Source organism: Echeneis naucrates, chromosome 4, assembly GCF_900963305.1.
Source record: "Echeneis naucrates chromosome 4, fEcheNa1.1, whole genome shotgun sequence".
NCBI classification, from domain to species: Eukaryota; Metazoa; Chordata; class Actinopteri; order Carangiformes; family Echeneidae; genus Echeneis; species Echeneis naucrates.
In genome coordinates, this window is record NC_042514.1 from 353,464 (window position 1) to 372,500 (window position 19,037).

The 19,037-nt window shown below is 45.8% G+C and overlaps 5 protein-coding genes across 7 annotated transcripts in view; 4 read left to right on the forward strand and 1 right to left on the reverse strand.

The window, feature by feature from the left end:
* Window positions 1–176: 176 nt before the first annotated feature.
* On the forward strand, window positions 177–1,690 carry ndufa7 (NADH:ubiquinone oxidoreductase subunit A7). The gene is made up of 4 exons (XM_029500735.1): window positions 177–279; window positions 451–500; window positions 905–1,042; window positions 1,523–1,690. Exons 1-4 carry the CDS (start codon window positions 229–231, stop codon window positions 1,608–1,610), a joined length of 327 nt encoding a protein of 108 aa, XP_029356595.1. The 5' UTR covers window positions 177–228; the 3' UTR covers window positions 1,611–1,690.
* Window positions 1,691–2,756: 1,066 nt separating this feature from the next.
* On the forward strand, window positions 2,757–9,467 carry LOC115042157 (low-density lipoprotein receptor-related protein 8-like). 3 transcript variants are annotated; one of them, XM_029500218.1, is made up of 12 exons: window positions 2,757–2,826; window positions 3,930–4,280; window positions 5,134–5,253; window positions 5,333–5,458; window positions 5,633–5,804; window positions 6,017–6,232; window positions 6,617–6,735; window positions 6,900–7,039; window positions 7,124–7,265; window positions 7,348–7,509; window positions 7,809–7,970; window positions 8,239–9,467. In XM_029500218.1, exons 1-12 carry the CDS (start codon window positions 2,766–2,768, stop codon window positions 8,250–8,252), a joined length of 1,785 nt encoding a protein of 594 aa, XP_029356078.1. In that variant the 5' UTR covers window positions 2,757–2,765; the 3' UTR covers window positions 8,253–9,467. The 3 variants fall into 3 exon arrangements, with proteins under 3 accessions (XP_029356078.1, XP_029356079.1, XP_029356080.1); XM_029500220.1 differs by lacking the exon at window positions 2,757–2,826 and adding an exon at window positions 4,362–4,907 and having other exon boundaries at window positions 4,187–4,280; XM_029500219.1 differs by lacking the exon at window positions 2,757–2,826 and having other exon boundaries at window positions 4,147–4,907.
* Window positions 9,468–10,110: 643 nt separating this feature from the next.
* LOC115042016 (potassium voltage-gated channel subfamily V member 2-like) lies at window positions 10,111–12,309 on the forward strand. Its single transcript, XM_029500008.1, has 2 exons — window positions 10,111–11,352; window positions 12,031–12,309. Exons 1-2 carry the CDS (start codon window positions 10,111–10,113, stop codon window positions 12,307–12,309), a joined length of 1,521 nt encoding a protein of 506 aa, XP_029355868.1.
* A 1,845-nt stretch (window positions 12,310–14,154) lies between these two features.
* LOC115042321 (N-acetyllactosaminide beta-1,3-N-acetylglucosaminyltransferase 3-like) lies at window positions 14,155–17,531 on the forward strand. Its single transcript, XM_029500461.1, has 2 exons — window positions 14,155–14,232; window positions 15,901–17,531. Exons 1-2 carry the CDS (start codon window positions 14,219–14,221, stop codon window positions 17,027–17,029), a joined length of 1,143 nt encoding a protein of 380 aa, XP_029356321.1. The 5' UTR covers window positions 14,155–14,218; the 3' UTR covers window positions 17,030–17,531.
* Window positions 17,532–18,455: 924 nt separating this feature from the next.
* The window catches only part of jak3 (Janus kinase 3 (a protein tyrosine kinase, leukocyte)), a 12,457-nt gene continuing 11,875 nt past the window's right edge, over window positions 18,456–19,037 (reverse strand). The window contains 3 exon segments of the mRNA XM_029500259.1: window positions 18,456–18,719; window positions 18,801–18,821; window positions 18,823–18,915. Coding sequence (XP_029356119.1) covers window positions 18,600–18,719; window positions 18,801–18,821; window positions 18,823–18,915 — 234 coding nt within the window. The 3' untranslated portion in view covers window positions 18,456–18,599.

Genomic DNA, 19,037 nt, shown 5'->3' on the forward strand with positions numbered 1-19,037 from the left:
GACTGTTTTCGAATAAATAAAATCTGAACATTAATTCTTATTATCTTATATAAATTCTTTAAGCAGCTTCTTCCTTATTTCTTAGACTGTCGTAAGCATCATTGTTACTTAGGAGCTGATTTACGGCAGTGACGTCACTGCACGGCAGCAGTTGCCCTGGCGGCCGCTGGGTGGAGCCGAGAGACGTCACACCACAAAAGAAGCAGTTCGTCCTTCACAACAGCAAACATGGCGACGGCCACCAGGATCATCCAGAGACTGAGGAACTTCTTAGCCGGAGTGAGTATCAGAATCCGGTCCAGTCTGGTCTCCGGACCGGGACCGGCCTTATACCGGAACGGAGCGTGATTCCTTTAACGGTGTCAGTCAGCACGCAGCAGCTAGCCGTTAGCCGGTCGAGCTAGCTGCTGTCAGTTTAATGTGCTGACAAGTTTAATGTTTGTGTTCCAGAGAGACCTGCAGAACAAACTCCAGCTGCGCTACGAGGAGATCGCCAAGAGGTGAGAAACCTGGTTCCTCCTGGAGAACATCAGCTTTTCTGTCTGTGTCCAAACTGGGACCACATCCAGTTTTTTTATTAACCGCAAAGTGAGAAATATAGATAAACGGATAGATTCACTGTATTGAATTTTTACAGCAGCCACATGTTTACACAGAGACGAACTGTACAATAAACACAACAGTTTGACTATAAATGTGGGAGTACAACATCAGATATAACAAACCAAATAAACCAGAAGCTACACAGTTTGGGTCCTCTATGGATTCAGTCTCCGAGCTCAGACTGACTCTGCGATGCTCAGTTCAGATTCAGACCTTCTGCTGCAGGACTCTAGTTCTTCTGGTCCCTGAATACTGTTCTACTTTGTGCAAATTAATCCTGTTTACAATGTCTTTTCAATAGGACACAGCCCCCACCCAAACTGCCAGTTGGCCCAAGTCACAAATACGCAGGCAACTATTATTTCACCAGAGATGGACGCCGAGAGTCGGTACCTGCCACAGTTGTCATGTCATCACAGAAGGCTCTCACTGCTGGAAGGTAAACAACTCAGTCACAACATTTTCATGGAGAGTATGGATTAGATCAGAGCCTGACAAGGACAGTGACATACTGAGCATTTTATTTAAAATCCATTAAACAGGCCTGAAATATATCTGTGGGTGGAGTAAAGGGAGCTGCTGGGAAATAAGTGATCATCTGGGGAATCTTAGTCTTGCAGCTGTTTAGATCCACAGCATCTGTTTATCCTTCTAATCCTAATTAGAATCCTTCACCAATCAGGCTCATTAAGATCAAAATCTCCTTTTCTAGAGAAACCTGACCACAATAAATGGTTATAAGACACAATCAGAAACAAGCACAAAACAGAACAAAAACCAAGAGATAAATGTACAATAATATTTCATAGTCATACAATACTTCAAGTAAAAAAGCTTTAAAATATCCAGTGGAAACTTTGCGGCAGTTAACAGTTCATCCATTTTACTTGTTACTAAATCGTATCTGTTTTTCTTTCAGCCAAGTTGCTGAGGCCCCGAAGGCTCCAGTGACCCCTGGGGCTGTATATCAGGGCCTCCAGCTCTCCACGGACCAGCCATACCTGTGAGCGGCGGCACCTCTGACTTTGGGCTGCAGCAAGTGTTTCCTGTACAATGAAATGTGAATAAAGTGTGTGACATGTTTCCATGTTGTTCTGGTTGTGTGTTAAACCAACAAAGTAGAACTATAACAGCAACAACAACTTCCTGAGGGAAAGTCCGGTTCAGCCAACCTCAGCCTGAAATCAACTTTAGCTGAACAGGAGAATCAACCCAAACCCAGACCTGAGGTCTTCTTGGACCAGTTATTCCACTAGGTCTCTGGACCGCAGACCATCAGGTCCACCGGGTCTCTTTATTCTTTGAGCCTTTTATTCACATCTTTCCTAAGTCCACATTTCAGCAGACTTTGAGGAAATTACCAAAAGTTCTTAGCAGGTTAAACACATGGTTACCGTGGTTACTTAGGGAACCCCTGACACAGTAAAGAACAGCTATAACAATGAAATAAGAGGAGAGGGGGTGTAGATGTGTGGACTCAGGACATAATCTGGGATCAGCTTCAGTCAGATCAATCAGCAACTGACTGGAGACACCTGGACAGGTAGCACACTGTGAAGCTGTTTGAAGAGAAGAGACAGGAAAGGTGCGTGTCTTATGTCACAGACATAAGGAAGCAACAGATTCATAGTTTAATGTCGAAGGGGCAGAGTTCCTGACACAGCTCAGCTCCAGTTCCTCCATTTGTGTTAAAGAAGAAACCAGTTCAGTTTCACAGTGAAGTCTGTTTGAGCGATCATCTGATTAAACTTTCTGCAGTCTGAGGAAGATTCAGGTCTATCAGATTATCATTCACAATAAACGTCAGTCAATTTACAGAGAAGTATTAAAGTCAACTATAAATTAGAAGACACGCAGTGAAAAAAAATAAATTTGATTTAAGATTTAAGAGAAAACTGAAGTATTAGGTATTTGTATTTTATATTTATGAATATTTGAAAAGCTTTAAAATGATAGTTTAAAAAGAGGATGAGCAGCAGTGACCAGCATTCTTAAAATTTCAGCGTAGACAATGAAACCGTTTGTCTTATTTATAAATATTAGCATACACAGAAGTTTCACGTTTATTTAAAGAAAAAAAGTCGTAAATAAAAACCAAAAGACGCCCTCGTGGTTGTCAGGAAACACGTCATATTTCCGCGCCCCGCCAGAAGGACAGCAGCATGGTTCCGTTGGCAGCTCTGACTCTCCTGCTCGTCTGCGCGTTCACGTGTCATGGTAAAGGTAAGATACTGGACAGGTGAGTGCGTGCATGAGCGTGTTTGTGTTCGCGTGCAGAGTCGGGTATGTGTGTTTGTTTGTTTAAGCGTGCACATAAATGTGTGTGTGTGTGTGTGAATGAAGTCACTGATCCGGATCGTCGACCTGCTGTGACATCAGAGTCACGTGACACCAGAGACGTCAGAGTATTGATGAGCTGATCGATTCTTCCCAGCAGTTTATTAGAATAACTTCAGCGGTTCATCAACAACAACAGTTGTGTTTTCTGCTGCTCTTATTTATGGATAATTTATTGACCCTCTCCAGTTTCTCTTCACTCCGCCTGTTTTTTCTGTCTCAGAGGACGAACGAAGAGCTCTACTTATCTTTTTATGAACGTTCTCAAACGTTCTTCTTCCATCGTGACCTCAGTGACCTGTGTGGCCTTCAGGCTGGCAGCTGCACTGCAGTCGATGACACAGACTGAAAACTGACTTTTCTTGTAATTTGAATGAAGGAAAGTAAAATGTGTTTATAAATGTGTGTGCATCATTAACATCTGGAATTTGTTCCAGACGGATGATTTTGTGTTGTGTTGAGATGTTACATCACCAACACACAGACACACACAGTAATCTGATGATTTCTGAGCCATTGTGATGTCACAGCAACACAGGAAATGTCAGAAAACATCAAATTAAAATAAACTCCAACAGGTTATGAAAGGTAGCTTAATGTTTTTTTATTTTGTCGTTTGGCTGAAATTAAACATGTCGGAAATCCTCTTTACAGGATGTTAAGTCAAGATTTGAAATGTGTGTCCTTGTTTTTAGTTTTTATAATCAGACTTTGAGCTGAATTCCAGATCGACTGAGCACTGCGAGCCATTCCTGTCAGGAGGAACGGTTGTGAACGGATTAGCGTGGTTTGTGGGATTAAAAAAAAAACCTGGCTGATTGGTCGTGGTAGAAACAGCAGCCTGAACTGGAGCATGATGGGAAAACAGGAACTAAGCTGTTGTGGTTCTTTCTTCAGACTTTGGATGTTCAGGATTTAGCTTTAGTTGAAGTTTTTTTTTTTTTTTGAGCAGCAGGCGGGTGACCCTCCGACTAAAGTCTTCCTCTCAGCTCCTCTCAGGTGTCAGAAAGGTGAATTCTGGTGCCGTCGCAGCAGAAGCTGCATTGCTGAGCATTTGGTATGTGATGGCGAGTACGACTGTGGCGACGGGCGCGACAAAGACTCCTGCGGGCCGTCGGACAGCTGCCTGCCCAGACTGAAGGTGTGTGACGGAAGGACGGACTGTCGGGATGGGCGGGATGAAAGCCCGGAGCTGTGTGGGTCGGTCCGACCTCTGGCCAAGGCGGCACAAGCATGTGCAGCGTCAGAGTTTCAATGTGGGAACGGTCAGTGCATCCAGCAGGCGTGGAGGTGTGACCATTCGGCCGACTGCTCCGATGGCAGCGACGAAGACGACTGTGGTGAGTGACGAGTGTCCGGGACAGAATAAACGGCTCATTTTCATTTTAGAGTCAAAAGACAACTTGTTGTTGTTTGACCAGCATCTTTCCTGGAGCTGTCAGGAATAGAACCGACAACCTGAGCCACAGATGATGCATGTTTCTGGTTCTTCTGTGGAAACTAAGAGACAAGGAGCTCCCCAGTTTGTGGAGCTGCTCATTTTCTGACAAACAACGACACAGAAAAGAGAAGCTGAGCTTTTTCAAAAATAAACAGAAGTGAACAGTTTTATTGGTGGACCAAACCAGAGGGTTTACTGAGACCAGGTCCAGATCTCAAGATCATCCTGTAGAGAAATGCAGTGAAGCGGAAGATGTAACAACAATAACAACAACAACAACACCACCGCCACCACAATAAAGTGTGCTCTTTTATGAACATTATTGATGATATAAACTTTAGCTGAGCTGCTGTGGATCTGACCAGATGAAGGACTTTATAATCCAGAATGACAGCTGTTGGACTCACCGCTGGAGTCTGGCGGTCTGGAAAGGACCTGCGGGTTCAGTTCATGGTTCAGCCTCAGAGGAGCTCAGAGCTCTCCTTCGTCAGTGTGATCTTTTTTAAGCCATCAGCAGTGATTAGATGTGAGTGGCGGTGAGGTGGTGGCTCTATTTCCTTCAGCTGTTGTGCTCCTTTTGTATATTTAGTTTTTTAGATTATTGATACTTTACATTCAGTTGCTATTGACGACAGCAGGGATTCATTTTTAACATTCAGGACATAAATTATTCATAAGTCCATCAACTCTGATGTGGATCCACCTTGCTGACTCTGGTGACCTTTGAGCTCTTGTGTGAAACATTCAAACAGATCAGGACGAGTGTCAGGTCAATAATGGCGGCTGCTCACATCATTGCGAGGACCAGCTGATGGGCTTCCTGTGCCACTGCCCCGACAATATGAGGCTGGTAGGGGACAGTCAGTGTGAGGGTGAGTGTGGAGGACATTTTGTTCCATTAAGGATGTCCGTCTCACTCTGTCCTTGACGCTGGTTGTGTTGTTGGTGCAGATGTGGACGCCTGTCTGGAGGCAGATGTGTGCGATCAGCTGTGTGTTCATCTGAACGGCAACATCAGCTGCAACTGTGCCGATGGCTACGATATGGACCCAACCACCGCAGAGTGCAAGGCCCGAGGTGAGAGGTCAGAAGTTCGATACCCAGGTAATAAGGCCTGAGGGTCTCCATCCAGGATCTGCACTCAGTGTTGAACCGAGCGTGAAGTCCGAGGTGCTTCGTTCTTTTCTTTTTTGATTGTTTCTTTTAAACGCCTCCAAATCTTTTCATCAGTCTTTTTCTTCGTCCCTGCAGGTGATGAAGCTCAGCTGGTTTTCACTTCTGCTAAAGGGCTGCGACGTACGAGCCTGACCGGAACTGAGACCAAATCTCTGGGCCCCCATCTATCAGGACCCGGGCCAGTAGCAGCCTTGGTCTCAAACAGGACCCTGTACTGGGCCTGGCAGGGTCGGGGGTCCATATACAGGTAACAGACTGGGACTGTGTTTCAGATGTTTCACTAAAAAGTCATGTGACTGGAGTGATCCCCTCAGCCTCAGATGAATCCTCTGGGAGCATGAACAGGGTCCCAGATTCATGATCCAGTCCCTCAGAAGATATTTGAGTTGTTGGACTTCAGACTAGAGATTTTCTGGTTTTTGGTAACAGAAAAGTGAAGCAGATGTTTGGCGTTCTCAGGGTCTCCGTGGACGGAACATCTCAGGCCATCAAGTTGGTCCTGAGAGTCAACAGTTCGGTGTCCGGCCTGGCTGTGGACTGGATCCACCAGCTCCTCTACTGGACCAGTGCAGAGTCCGGTTCTGTTGGCGTCGGCCGGCTGGACGGATCGGAGCAGCGGCAGCTCATCATGGGTCTAGACGAACCGTCCGCAGTGACGGTGGAGCCTGTTCAGGGGTACGACGCACATCATGAACCGGGTTCATGAGAAGCAGACTGAGGAGCAGAAACTTCCTGTCAGGAAGAACCTGCAAACCATAACGACACCCAACAACAAACCGAAACAAACACTTCAACTCACAGTTTGGTTACAAACACATATTTGACTGTGTCACAAAGAGAAGTGTTCTTTTAGAACTTCTTAAGTAGTCACCCTCCGTGACGCCACCATCAGTCTCTGAGCTCTGGATCCAGGTTGGAAGTTGTCTGTCAGCCATCTTGGTTCTTCGAGATGCCACCGTAGAAAACATCCTGTCGTTCTCTTTAACAAACTGTTTCACAAAAGTAAAACATAGAGAAACAAAATTGCAGGTTTCCTTCATCAGCGTCTTCTCTCCTTAGGATTCTCTTCTGGGCTCAGAGCGGCAGCTTCCCAAAGATAGAGCGAGCCGGCATGGATGGTCAGGACCGCCAAACTCTGGTAACCTCGGCTGTGCGCCGCCCCGTCGCCCTCACTCTGGGTCAGTAGTGATCCAGATCTGAGTCTCTGGCAGAGAATTTGAAAATGTTTTTCTATTATTTTTATTTCATGGAAATCTTCACGTTCTCTGAATTCTTTGAAGTAAAAAAACTAATTTCCTCTCTAAAACAGGAACAGGATGATTGTGTGTGTGTCTGTGTGTAGATCTGCCTCGTCAGCTGCTGTACTGGGCCGATCAGGGCACCAGAAGTATCTCCAGAGTAAACCTGGAGGGCCGTGAACGTAAGACAGTGGTGGAGTCAAACGGGTATCTGGACCGCCCTCTTGGACTCGCCATCTTCGAGGTACCATTACAGCCCAGTGCATCCTGGGATGTGGTTGTGTAGTTGTGTGTATCAAACTCTGTGATGACAATACAATGTGTTCAGGGTTTCGTGTACTGGACTGAAGGAGTTACCAGCTCCGTCTGTCGAGCTAACAAACACAACGGTGGCCAACTCCGAGTCCTTACCACAGACATTCCCTTGCCGGGTGGTGTGGTCATCCTTCAGCCCGTTCTCCAGCCGAACGGTATGACCAATCAGAACTCACGTTTGTTTTTAAGCACACACGATAAACAGATGGCAGTCTCTCACTGATGTCTGATCCTCAGCGCCGTCCATGTGTGGACGTCCAGGGACGGTGTGTCGGCACCGCTGCGAGGTCGACCTGCTGCCGCAGAGTCCGCAGTTCAGCTGCGTTTTCCCAGAAACACCATCGAATACGTCTGAAGAGCCTTCTGAGCCCACCGCCGCAGAAATCATCGGCCTGATCAGTAAGAACCTGATCTACCAGTTCACACTGACAATCAGTCAATCTGTCAGAATAGTTCATTATTTTTGGTGGTTTAGTTCAAAAGTGAAACATTTCTGTTTTCTAGATGAATTCCAAAATGAATTATTTTGGCCTTTCTTTGTTTCATTTTAAATTATTAAAGTTCAGGAAAGTAAAAATTGAAATTTAGGAATATTAGAAAATTGTATCCGAAGTTGAGAGAATAAATATCAGAAATATGTTTGTTCAGGAAATGAACAGTGTCTCTTTGTCTGCCCACCCTGTTTGTATGTCCCTCAGCGATTTTCAGTGTGTTGCTGCTGGTTCTGATTGTGTGTTGGTGGAGGGACCTGTCAGGCTCGTCCAGGCCTCTGACTGTCCAGAGTGTCTACCTCAGAGAGTCCCGTGACGCCCTGATCATCCAGAGGCCCCAGATGGGCCCCCGACTCTGGAGTCCTCAAGGTGAATACAGATTTGGGTCTTAGTTGTTTCGTTTGGTTTGAACTGACTCATTCATGAGTTGGTCCTGAAGGACAAACAGGAAGCTGTTTTGTTGCTGTTGTTCCTTAAAGTCAAGGAATCCAGACATCATGATTTCACTTCCTTCATTGAGACTTGGAGATGTTTTCTCCTGTTGTCTGTCCAGCGTTGCGTGTTGAAGATGGCCTGTGATGTGACGGCGTCTTAAAGAGCTCATGTTTTACTTAAGCTGCGTCTTCTCTCTTGCCAGGAAACTCTGCTTAAGCTGGATTTGGACAGTGAATGAAGATGAGATGCAGTGGGTCACCTGACTGGGCTCCCCCCCCCCCCCCCCCCCCCAGGATCACCTTGTCCAGGTTAATAAGACTAAAAGGTTTGGAGCTGTTCTACTTTCTGCCCTGGTGGCTCCACAGTAGATCAGGGCAGCAGGAGGAGGATGATGATGGTGTGTTTTTGTTCCTTGTTGGTCTCAAACGATGAAACGATGCGTTGATGATTGAGTCACTTGCTCAGGAATAATGAGCGGGCAGATGGACTCCCGATGGAGTTGGTCTGATGAACTGATTTGGCCTCCAGAGCTTCATTATGAAGAACGTGTGTTTGAATGTGAGTCCTCCATGAAGTGGATTGAAGAAGGCAGCAGCAGAGAACAAATCCAGACACCACAGCTGTGACGACGACACCTGCTACAAACACACACACACACACACTCCCCATCTGGTGCCGGTCCAGGGTTGAGCGTTGCCTTCTTCAGGACCGGATCTTCTCATTCAACGTGGCCTCACGTGTGATATTGAGACCAGAGGTTTGATTCTTAAAGGAACATCTGAGCACTTAAATTAAACTGCTGCTGGTTTTTGTCTCCATCATCAAGAAGTAGTGCCTCAACAATCTGATCCCTTTTTTTGTTTGTTTGTTTGAATGTTGGGCTGAAGCGTCAGTGTTAGTGTGTACTGAATTGTAGACTTGCAGCTGGATTTGGTAGCTTAGCATCAACACTGGAAACATGAAATGGTTGGCCTTTGAGAATCTTCTGACAGCACCTCTGTGGTGGGAACTCCCAAGAGGATCTCTGTGGGCCTCATAAAACACAGATTCTAACACAGTTCTAATAGGATCCAGTATACTTTAGACCTTATAATTTTACAATGAAATGTCGTACATCTCAATAAAATCAAGTAGAAATAAAATCCAGATACAGCTCTGATGCTGCACAGACTGACCTGCTTCTTGTTTAGTTTAGTGAACGATTCTGCACTTTCTGTTGTGGCTGAAGGAGGAAGATTCTTCTCTGGCTGCAGGTATTTTGCTGTGATGGGAACAAATTTGTGTTAAGTCAAATTCTGGTTGGTGCTGGTGAATGTTGGAATTTGAATCCTGTTAAAAGTGTCAGCAGAGATCTGATTCTACAGTTTTATTTATTTAGGTTTAGTCTGTAAATTTGAAATGTTTTAGGTGAAATAAAACTTTTTTCCTTCATGTTTCTGTCTGCTTTCACTCTGAAATCGCTGTAGTTTGTTAAACAGGTTAAATGTAAGTATCGAAAACAGCAGCAGCAGCAGTTGACTAAGAAAGCGGCCACACTGACATTTCTCCCATCAGCCACTGCTGCTGCGTTGTAATAGAACAGAATAGCTTTATTGCTTTGTGGTACACGTTGAAGTGTAAAGTCCGAAAGAAGCTGGTGCTTAAAATCAACATTTTTATAAGTTTATCTCAGTCAAACAAACTTTAAATATAACAAGTAAATTTGCTTATACATTCAAATTTGACTTAACAGAAACGATCGTTGAAACTAATTTATGACATGAGGCCTCAGGTGACCCCGTGTTTCCACAAAGTCCTTAAATCAACTTACTAATGCAGCAGGCACACACACACTATTTACAGCTGCTGAAGGAAACTTGGCCGGTCACCTGTCAGATTAAAGGGATGAGATCTCGGCTGCTGACCCTGAATCCTTGTCTGGTGAATCGACCTTTAGTTTGTGTTTGCAGAAACAGGAGCAGAGTTACTTCCTCCCTCTGGACTCTTCAGGCTCTTCTTTGATCATGTGCTGTTAGAGCAAGTTTCCTGCTGTTTGTCTTTTGTTTTTGGCCGATCTGATCGACTTCTTGTTCTCATGGACTCAGATCAAACTCAGAGAATTTTACAAAACCGCCGCTCAACCATCAGCTGTCTGGCAAAGCAGGCAGAGGACAGCAGAGCGTTCCCATTTTCTCAGGAGAAAAAGGTGAAAGCGTGGAGCTCTCTGGAGGATCTGGACAGTCCAGATGTCAGCGTGGAGGCGAGACCTGACCGGCAGCAGGTCATCAACGTGAACGTTGGAGGGAAAGTGTTTCATATTCCAACTCAATGTGCCACCAAGTATCCCAACACCCGGATCGGCTCCTTGGCTCTCTGCAGGGATCCAACAAAGCTCCTTAAGCTCTGCGACGACTACACTGTCTGCAAAAATGAGTTCTTCTTTGACCGTGACCCCACCTTCTTCAACCACATCCACCGGTTCTACATCAGCGGGGTATTGTGGGTCATTCGAGAAATGTGCCCCATCAACTTTGAGGAGGAACTTGACTTCTGGGGTCTGAGCCTGAAGGACACTCAGCACTGCTGCTGGATAGTGTTTGAGGAGAGGGTGGGTGACTTGAGGGACAACCTGAAGGTGGAGGAGGAGCTGATGGCTGAGATTGAAGTGAAGTATGATGACGAGTGCTTCAAGGACATGATCTTTGGAAATGTGAGGAAGTGTCTGTGGAACATGGTGGAGAATCCGTACTCTTCGTCTTTGGCAAAGGCCTTCACCGTGTTCTCCAACCTGCTCGTCCTCCTCTCCATCATGGCTATGACTCTCAACACTGTGGAGGAGCTCCACGTGTATAGAATTAACAGCAGAACACACATGGAGTGGCTGGAGATCATCAGCATTGTGTTCTTTACCTTCGAATACTTAATCCGCCTGGGCAGCACTCCCAAAGTCCTCCACTTTTTGAAGAGTGGAATCAACTTTGTGGACATGGTGGCAGTCGTGCCTTATTTCTTTCAGATTATCTTCGAAGCCTTTTCTGACGCCGAGGATGTGAGTGCACAGGCAGACCTCAGGGCCATGGCTCGGGTCAGCAAGCTCAGTCAGGTCCTCAAGGTGGTCAAGCTGATGAGGGTCTTTCGGATTTTGAAGCTGGCTCGACACTCGACCGGCATGAGAGCGTTTGGCTTCACCCTCCGTCAGTGTTACAAGCAGGCCTCATGCATCCTCCTCTTCATCGCGATGGGAATCTTCACGTTCTCTGCTCTGCTGCACTCGGCCGAGAGAGAGACCGAAGGCTCCTCCGTCAGCAGCATCCCGTACGCCTGGTGGTGGGCCGCCGTGAGTATCAGCAGCACATTCATCCAACGCCATTTCATTTAATTACTGTCTGATGTGAAACCAGATCAGACCACACCAGACCAGTTCTCGTTGATGAATGTTTAAATTCTGTCTTTGTACTTTGAAACCATAAAGCCTGATCAGGATTCAGGAAGTGTAATGTAATAGCTGGTGTAAACAGGCAAATGCCCATATGGGTCCTGTATCGCTGTCTATGTGCTGTTAAAAGACATGACCCACATTGGGACCAGGGCCAGGTAAACCAGACCTTGACATTTAAACCACTTGCTTGTGTCCTTTGTGGCTCACCTGGTGGAACATGTATGGAGTTTTGTTTCTTTTTTATTTAATCAAACAGGTTTGCAACCAAAAGGGAATCTGAGAGGTAGCAATAAAGAACAGTAGATTTGAAAACAGTTTTGAGAGCAGATTTCCTGAACTTCAATCAAACAAAATGTTTGTTAGTTTTGCTCATTTTGGTCAGAAATCAGTCCTCTTTGTTTTCTTTGGTACCATTTGGACTTGGTCAGATTTTGGACAAGATGAAGATTTGGGTTCGGACCTTGCTCAGGTTGGAGGACAGTGGTGGCAATGGTTCCAGTTATGGACATGAAACTGTCAGAGTCCTGATCTTTGTGTTTTCTGCCGCTGACAGCTGTCTCTGGTCTTCTCTCGCAGGTCAGCATCTCCACGGTGGGCTACGGGGACGTGGTTCCTGTCTCCACCCTGGGACGGCTGGTGGCCTTTGGCTGCATCTCCTTCGGCATCATCCTGAACGGCATGCCCATCTCCTTCCTCTTCAACAAGTTCTCTGATCACTACAGCAAGCTGAAGTCACAGGAATACAAAATCCCCACCATGAGACGGCGCTTCCAGCTGAAGAAACGTCTCGAACGCAGAATGGACGCTTGTTTCCGTCCATCAGAGGACGACGACAGTGCCGAGGACCCGCACTGAGCTAAACTGATGGAGGCCTGATGATCAGTGGATGTGACAAACCGCTGAATGTCATTAACCAGCCAGTGTAGAACATTTAGAAATCCGTCAACCATCATGACTGTGAATGCAGCACAGACTCAAAGTTTCCTGCAGCTCCCACTTTAACTCGCCATGACCTGGAAATGCTGTGAAACTTTACATTCTCTCATTTAGTTTTTTCCTGTTTCCTTCTCAGCTGAATACATCTTTGTCTCTTCCTTCAGTAAACATTACTCACGCTTGCTCCAGGACGTCTTTAAACAGGGACACGTGATGAAAACACCCTAATTCAACACTTGAAAGCTGATCTTGATTTCACAGTGAACAATCTTATCATCTGAGAAAATGTAAATATTTGTACATCCTCTTTTCATCTTTGTCCAGCTTTCACGTCGAGAATAAAGACAACAAAAGTCTTTTTAATATGATCATTTTGTCAGACAGCAAAAATAGAAAATAATAAAAAACCTTTTCTATGACTGAATTCAAATCGCCATTTGTGGTGTCACAATATTTATGGTGGCATTAAAAATTTTATGTAATTTGAACTCTCTCTTGAAAATCTGAACCATCAGTCCAAACTGTTTGCTGGTCCAGATATTACAGACAGGAACCGGTTCCTGTCTGGCTTCTGTCTCTGGTGTCCCACGTCCCGTCCCCAGTGTTCACTTGAGGTCAGAGTTCATTTTCTGATGGCCACTTCCTGCCGAATAGTGCTCCAGGTCACAAAGACACAGAAAATTTGAGCTACATTTAATATCTCCAGAAGAACATATGAAAAACATAAAAAAAGTGACTGTGTCTGTCTCTGTGTCCTAAAACATGTATTAAAGTGAACTCCTCCTGCTGTGCCATTAACATTAAATCCTCTCTGCCTCACCTGGGTGTGCAGGTGAGCTGAGGTCATGTGACTGAAGCGCCACATCATTTTCACACTCGACGCTTCAGGACGCAGAAGTCTTCGTCTTCTGTCAGTTCTGTTCAATCTGAAACTGATCAGATCTGGATCGGTCTGACTCCGTCCGTTCTCATTCTCCATCTTTGATAGTGATGTCTGAAGTCACCTCTCTACGTCGGACGCTCCTATTGGCTCTGGTGAGTGATGTCACAGCCAATCAGAGTCTGTGGATCAGTCCTGTATGTTTGTGTTATTGTGTTTTCTGAGCTGCCATCAATTAAAGAGAAAAGATTCTGTTTCTGATTCTGAAGCGACTAAAGAACATTTCATTTACCGATTGACTTTAATTTTAAATGTGACAAACTATCAGCTTCCCCTTTCTGTCTCTGTGTGTGTGTCTTCAGCCTTTTGCCTCGCTTGTGTGTTTCCCTACCTGCAGGCTGTTTGTGGTTCAGGTTCATGATCCAAGTCAGGACAGTCTGACAGCACACACTGATTACACACAGACATATACAGCTCTAAAAATCCTTCTTCAGTCGACTGCAGCGACAACGATGGTGGCGATCAAAAACACTGACAGTCCAAAATCCACCAGGAATGACGTCACAGAGAGGCTGAAATCCAGCTCTGTATAAAGAGGAGGGACATCTGGGCCGGAGAATGAGTGTGTTATACTCATCCGAAAGTAAAGGTTGTCCTGTAGAGACTGCAGCTCTCTCAACAGATGTGAGATTCTCCAAATGGATGTTTTCTGCATGATTTCAGGAACCCTTCTGGTTTTCTCGTTATCGTTGTAGTTCTTGGTGTGGACGGCCCTTAGTACATGAACCGATGAACGGATGAATAGATAGGTGTATGTGTGTTCCTCCTCCCGTCAATCAAACTCAGGCCCCGCCCGTCGCTGCTGGCTCAGAGTTCAGAATCCGATCAGCCCAGATCCAGATGAGACCTTGTTTAGGCTGAGACCCGAAATAAGTCCCGGACTGGATTATGTTTCATGTGAGGTGGGTTCCGGTCCGACTTACGGAGGACTGACTTTATTACACATCTTTATTAACACTGACACGTCAGTCTGTCATCCAGTCCTCCGGGTTCTGGTTTTACTCTGTTCTGTTTCCAAAACGTTCATTTTCAAGAAATGTGGAAATATTCGATGAGCTGAAACTGGCTGAATGAAATTAAAGTGAAAAAATTGAAAAAGGAGCTTTCATATTCATATTTTCATGGATTCATGGTTTCATGTGCTAATCTGACATGAATCTTCCAAAGCTGCTTTTGCAGGTGAAAAGTGACATTATGTTCAGATTAGATTTTTCGCGTTGGGAAAAAGTAAAATTTCTCTGACTCTGCTGGGGCAGTTTGTGTGTTTGTATTATGGCAAGCAGTTGAACAGGAATGGGGTAAGGTGTGTGTTGGGCTGCTCCTTTTCCTGTGACAGTGTGGAACGTCTCTTCATCCACTCACTGAGTGACTTCTTGGTTTTATTTTAATGATGTCATGCCTGATGCCACCCCTGCGAGGTGAGACGTCATGCTCGCTTGGGTGGGAGCAGACATGACACATCTGGGTGGCGACCCAACCAGCTCACCAAGAGCTGGATCTGCTGCCGAGCTGACTTGTGCCGATGTTGGCGGAGTACGAGGTCACTCTCCTTCTTTACGCCTAAACACTCTGTTGTTGGCCTCATAAACACAGATCTGCATGGTGTTTTGCCCACAATGCAGCTGGAGGATGGATGATTGAGCACGCTGGCAATGCCATCGTGGAACTGAATAAAACGCCCTCAGGATCCAACAGGAGACTCTGGGTCTTCCTGGTCCAGAGAGGAAGTCAAGAGGCTGCTCTCCCAGTTGACTCCTTCCTGGACTCTGTCGTCTTTTCAGTCTCACTGAGGTCCAACAAATCCCCCGCAGCATGGAGACGCTGACGATGGGTTTAAGAGAACGTTTTTTTGACCTGACTTTTCGTTGTCTTTGGGATGACATTTGCTGAGTTACTTTGGCTTTCACAGCGTGTGCGTCATGTACATCACCATCTCTACATCCTTATTTCCTGCTTGTTGATTTTATGATGTCGCAATAGGACTTTAATCAGGGCGCCATCTGTAGTGTTAAACGCCTGCTTCACCACACAATGATGCTGTGAAGCTGCAAATATACACACTGAGTGACAAACTGTCACACTCCACCACTGTATGTTTTTTCATTCTAACTTAAAAACAACCAAGAGGAAGTCTACTCTATTAAAATAAATAAAAACCTGCAGACGATGCAAGTTCAATTTTCTTCTTCTTTTACATGCAGGCTGAGGCTGCGGAAGTGAAGAAACTAGCTTGCAGAGCTGAAGCTGTTGTGGTTGAAATAGTTTCCTCCTGTTCGTCTGTATTCCTCCAGAGAGTTTTTAACAAAACACTAATGCACTTTAACCCCAGCCATGTCATTTGTTATTGTGATGGCTGGGACCATGTAAAAATTAACTTGGTTAACCTGCCTAATGCTGAAATAAACAGTAATGAGCAGTTTAATTAACCTTGTTCACGGATGAATGATGTAAACCGGGTTAACAGGAAGGAAAAATGTACCACAGGGAGATTTCGAAAAGCACATCCTGATCAGTGAGTTCTTTCCACCTGTTTCTACATATTGATTAGCTCTGTTTGCTTCCTCTTTCAGGATGCGGTTCAAGATAATAAAAACCTTCCTCCTGGTGGGAACTTTGGCTCTGCTGGTCCTCCACATCTTTAATGTCTTCACACAGGTCAAATCTGACGCCTTCCAAGAAGTGAAAGAGGAATCGAGTCAGAAAAAACAAGCGACGAAGAAACCGTACATCTGGCAGAGATGCCAGCAGAACATCTCCGCTGCCAACGTTCAGGGCTTCAGCTCACTTCCTGGAAACATCCAGGATTTCCTCTACTATCGTCACTGTCGACACTTCCCCATGCTCCTGGACTTCCCTGACAAATGTGGGGGAGCTGATAAATCTGCAGAAGTCTTCCTCCTGCTGGTCATTAAAAGCTCCCCCACAAACTACGAACGAAGGGAGGTGCTGCGCAAAACCTGGGCCATGGAACGGCTCTACCAAGGGGTCTGGATCCGCAGGATCTTCATCTCAGGGACAATGGCTTCTGGCCACAAGAAAAAAAGACTCAACAAACTACTTCAGGCAGAGCAGCGTGAGAACAACGACATCCTCCAGTGGGACTTCAGCGACACTTTCTACAACCTCACCCTGAAGCAGATCCTCTTCCTGGAGTGGATGGAGACCAACTGTCCTAACGCTCGCTTCCTGTTCAACGGAGACGACGACGTTTTTGCCAACACTGACTCCATGGTGCATTACCTCCAAAGCTTCATGGACAATAATGGAGACAAGCACCTTTTTGCTGGTCATTTGATCCAGAACGTTGGCCCCATCAGAACCAAAGAGAGCAAATATTTCATCCCAACACAGGTACAGGAGTCAGAATCGTACCCGCCGTACTGTGGAGGCGGCGGCTTCGTGCTGTCTGGATACACCGCTTCAGTCATCTACAGAATGTCCCAGTCCATCAGCATCCTGCCCATAGATGACGTTTATATGGGCATGTGTCTGGCTAAAGCCGGACTGGGTCCAGTTTCCCACATGGCTGTGAAGACTGCAGGACTCCACATTCCCTCCAAAATCCTGGATGAATATAATCCTTGTTATTATAGAGAAATGCTCCTGGTGCACAGATTCCTTCCAGCTCAGATTTATCTGATGTGGAGCAGAATCCATGACCCCGACCTGGTCTGTGGTCTTGGAGAGAATGAGCTCTAGCAGCACCAAAATGGGTTGTCCTGGATTTGAACCTGGTCCTGAAGCTCCAGGTGGGACGTTCTTAATGTTGTCTGTAAGAGTTTGTCTGGATCAACAATCTTACAGAAATCTTCCACAATCACTGTGCCTCTGAGTTTATTGGTTCGTCTGCAGGATTTTAAAAAAGGACTTGGGGTTGATTTTAATACAATTAATAATAATAAAAAATAACTGTATGTAAGAATTAAACAGATTGAAATGTTTATTGATTGATAATAATCAGACATATTGATACATGCTGTCCTTGGAGGTTTTGGCTAGTTCTAGTTCTTTGGGATTCTCTCTTCAGTTAACCCCTGAGGCAATCATTTTTTAATTTACCTGTTGTCAGGAAAGGTTTCTTTCAGATATCAGGGTGGGGAAGTTGTTTGGCATTCCAGGATGACTAACATCAGAACAATGGTTCATGTTTCTACAAGAAGTTGCTTTCACTTTCTGTTTTTGCCACTAAAACTACAAATCATCAAAAGATGGCTGTCGGTGTGTGTTTCTCAGCAGATGTCTCTCTCTCATACAACGATGACTGTGGCCAGCTTCAGGGTGATCAGTCCTGAGACTGTGTCCCATGGCCAATTACTGATGAGAGACACCTTGTTGTTAAGTGGCGGCCATCTCATGGGACTGTGTGTGGCAGCAACATGATCATTTATTAACTAATGGTTCAATGATCAAACTCATTGGACTTCAATATAAGTTAGGAAGAGGGACGTTTCCCCATAGACTTCAATATAAGGGCAGAGGGACAGGTTCCCCATAGACTTCAATATAAAGGAGGAGGGACAGGTTCCCCATAGACTTCAATATAAGGGCAGAGGGACAGGTTCCCCATAGACTTCAATATAAAGGAGGAGGGACAGGTTCCCCATAGACTTCAATATAAGGGCGGAGGGACAGGTTCCCCATAGACTTCAATATAAAGGAGGAGGGACAGGTTCCCCATAGACTTCAATATAAGGGCGGAGGGACAGGTTCCCCATAGACTTCAATATAAAGGAGGAGGGACAGGTTCCCCATAGACTTCAATATAAGGGCGGAGGGACAGGTTTCCCATAGACTTCAATATAAGGGCGGAGGGACAGGTTCCCCATAGACTTCAATATAAAGGAGGAGGGACAGGTTCCCCATAGACTTCAATATAAGGGCGGAGGGACAGGTTTCCCATAGACTTCAATATAAAGGAGGAGGGACAGGTTCCCCATAGACTTCAATATAAAGGAGGAGGGACAGGTTCCCCATAGACTTCAATATAAGGGCGGAGGGACAGGTTCCCCATAGACTTCAATATAAAGGAGGAGGGACAGGTTCCCCATAGACTTCAATATAAGGGCGGAGGGACAGGTTCCCCATAGACTTCAATATAAAGGAGGAGGGACAGGTTCCCCATAGACTTCAATATAAGGGCGGAGGGACAGGTTCCCCATAGACTTCAATATAAGGGCGGAGGGACAGGTTCCCCATAGACTTCAATATAAGGGCGGAGGGACAGGTTCCCCATAGACTTCAATATAAGGGCGGAGGGACAGGTTCCTGGTCAGCCCTTCGGGTTCTCCCTGTCCTCCTGCATCATGGCCTCCATCTGGGCTCCCAGGCTGGAGAAACAGGGCCGCTCCTTGAAGTTGTAGGTCCAGCACTGCTTCATCAGACTGTAGACCTGAACCAGAACCAGACGGACTCATCAGGGCCCGTTTGGAAACACTCACTCAAATCTGAAAGAGTCCTTCGACTCTCGTACCTTTGGTGGACAGTGTGGGGGGGGTCGGCAGCCTCCAGTCCGTCTTCAGGATGTTGGCAAGATGCATCCATATGGACGGACTCTGGACATGTTGTCCAATCTCCTGCATACACAGCTGGACAGGGACAAATACAGGAACTGAAACCCGAGACGGAACAGGACAGGAACAGAACAGGAACAGGGACAGGAACCGGACAGGACAGGACAGGAACAGGATGGAACCTGACAGAACAGGAC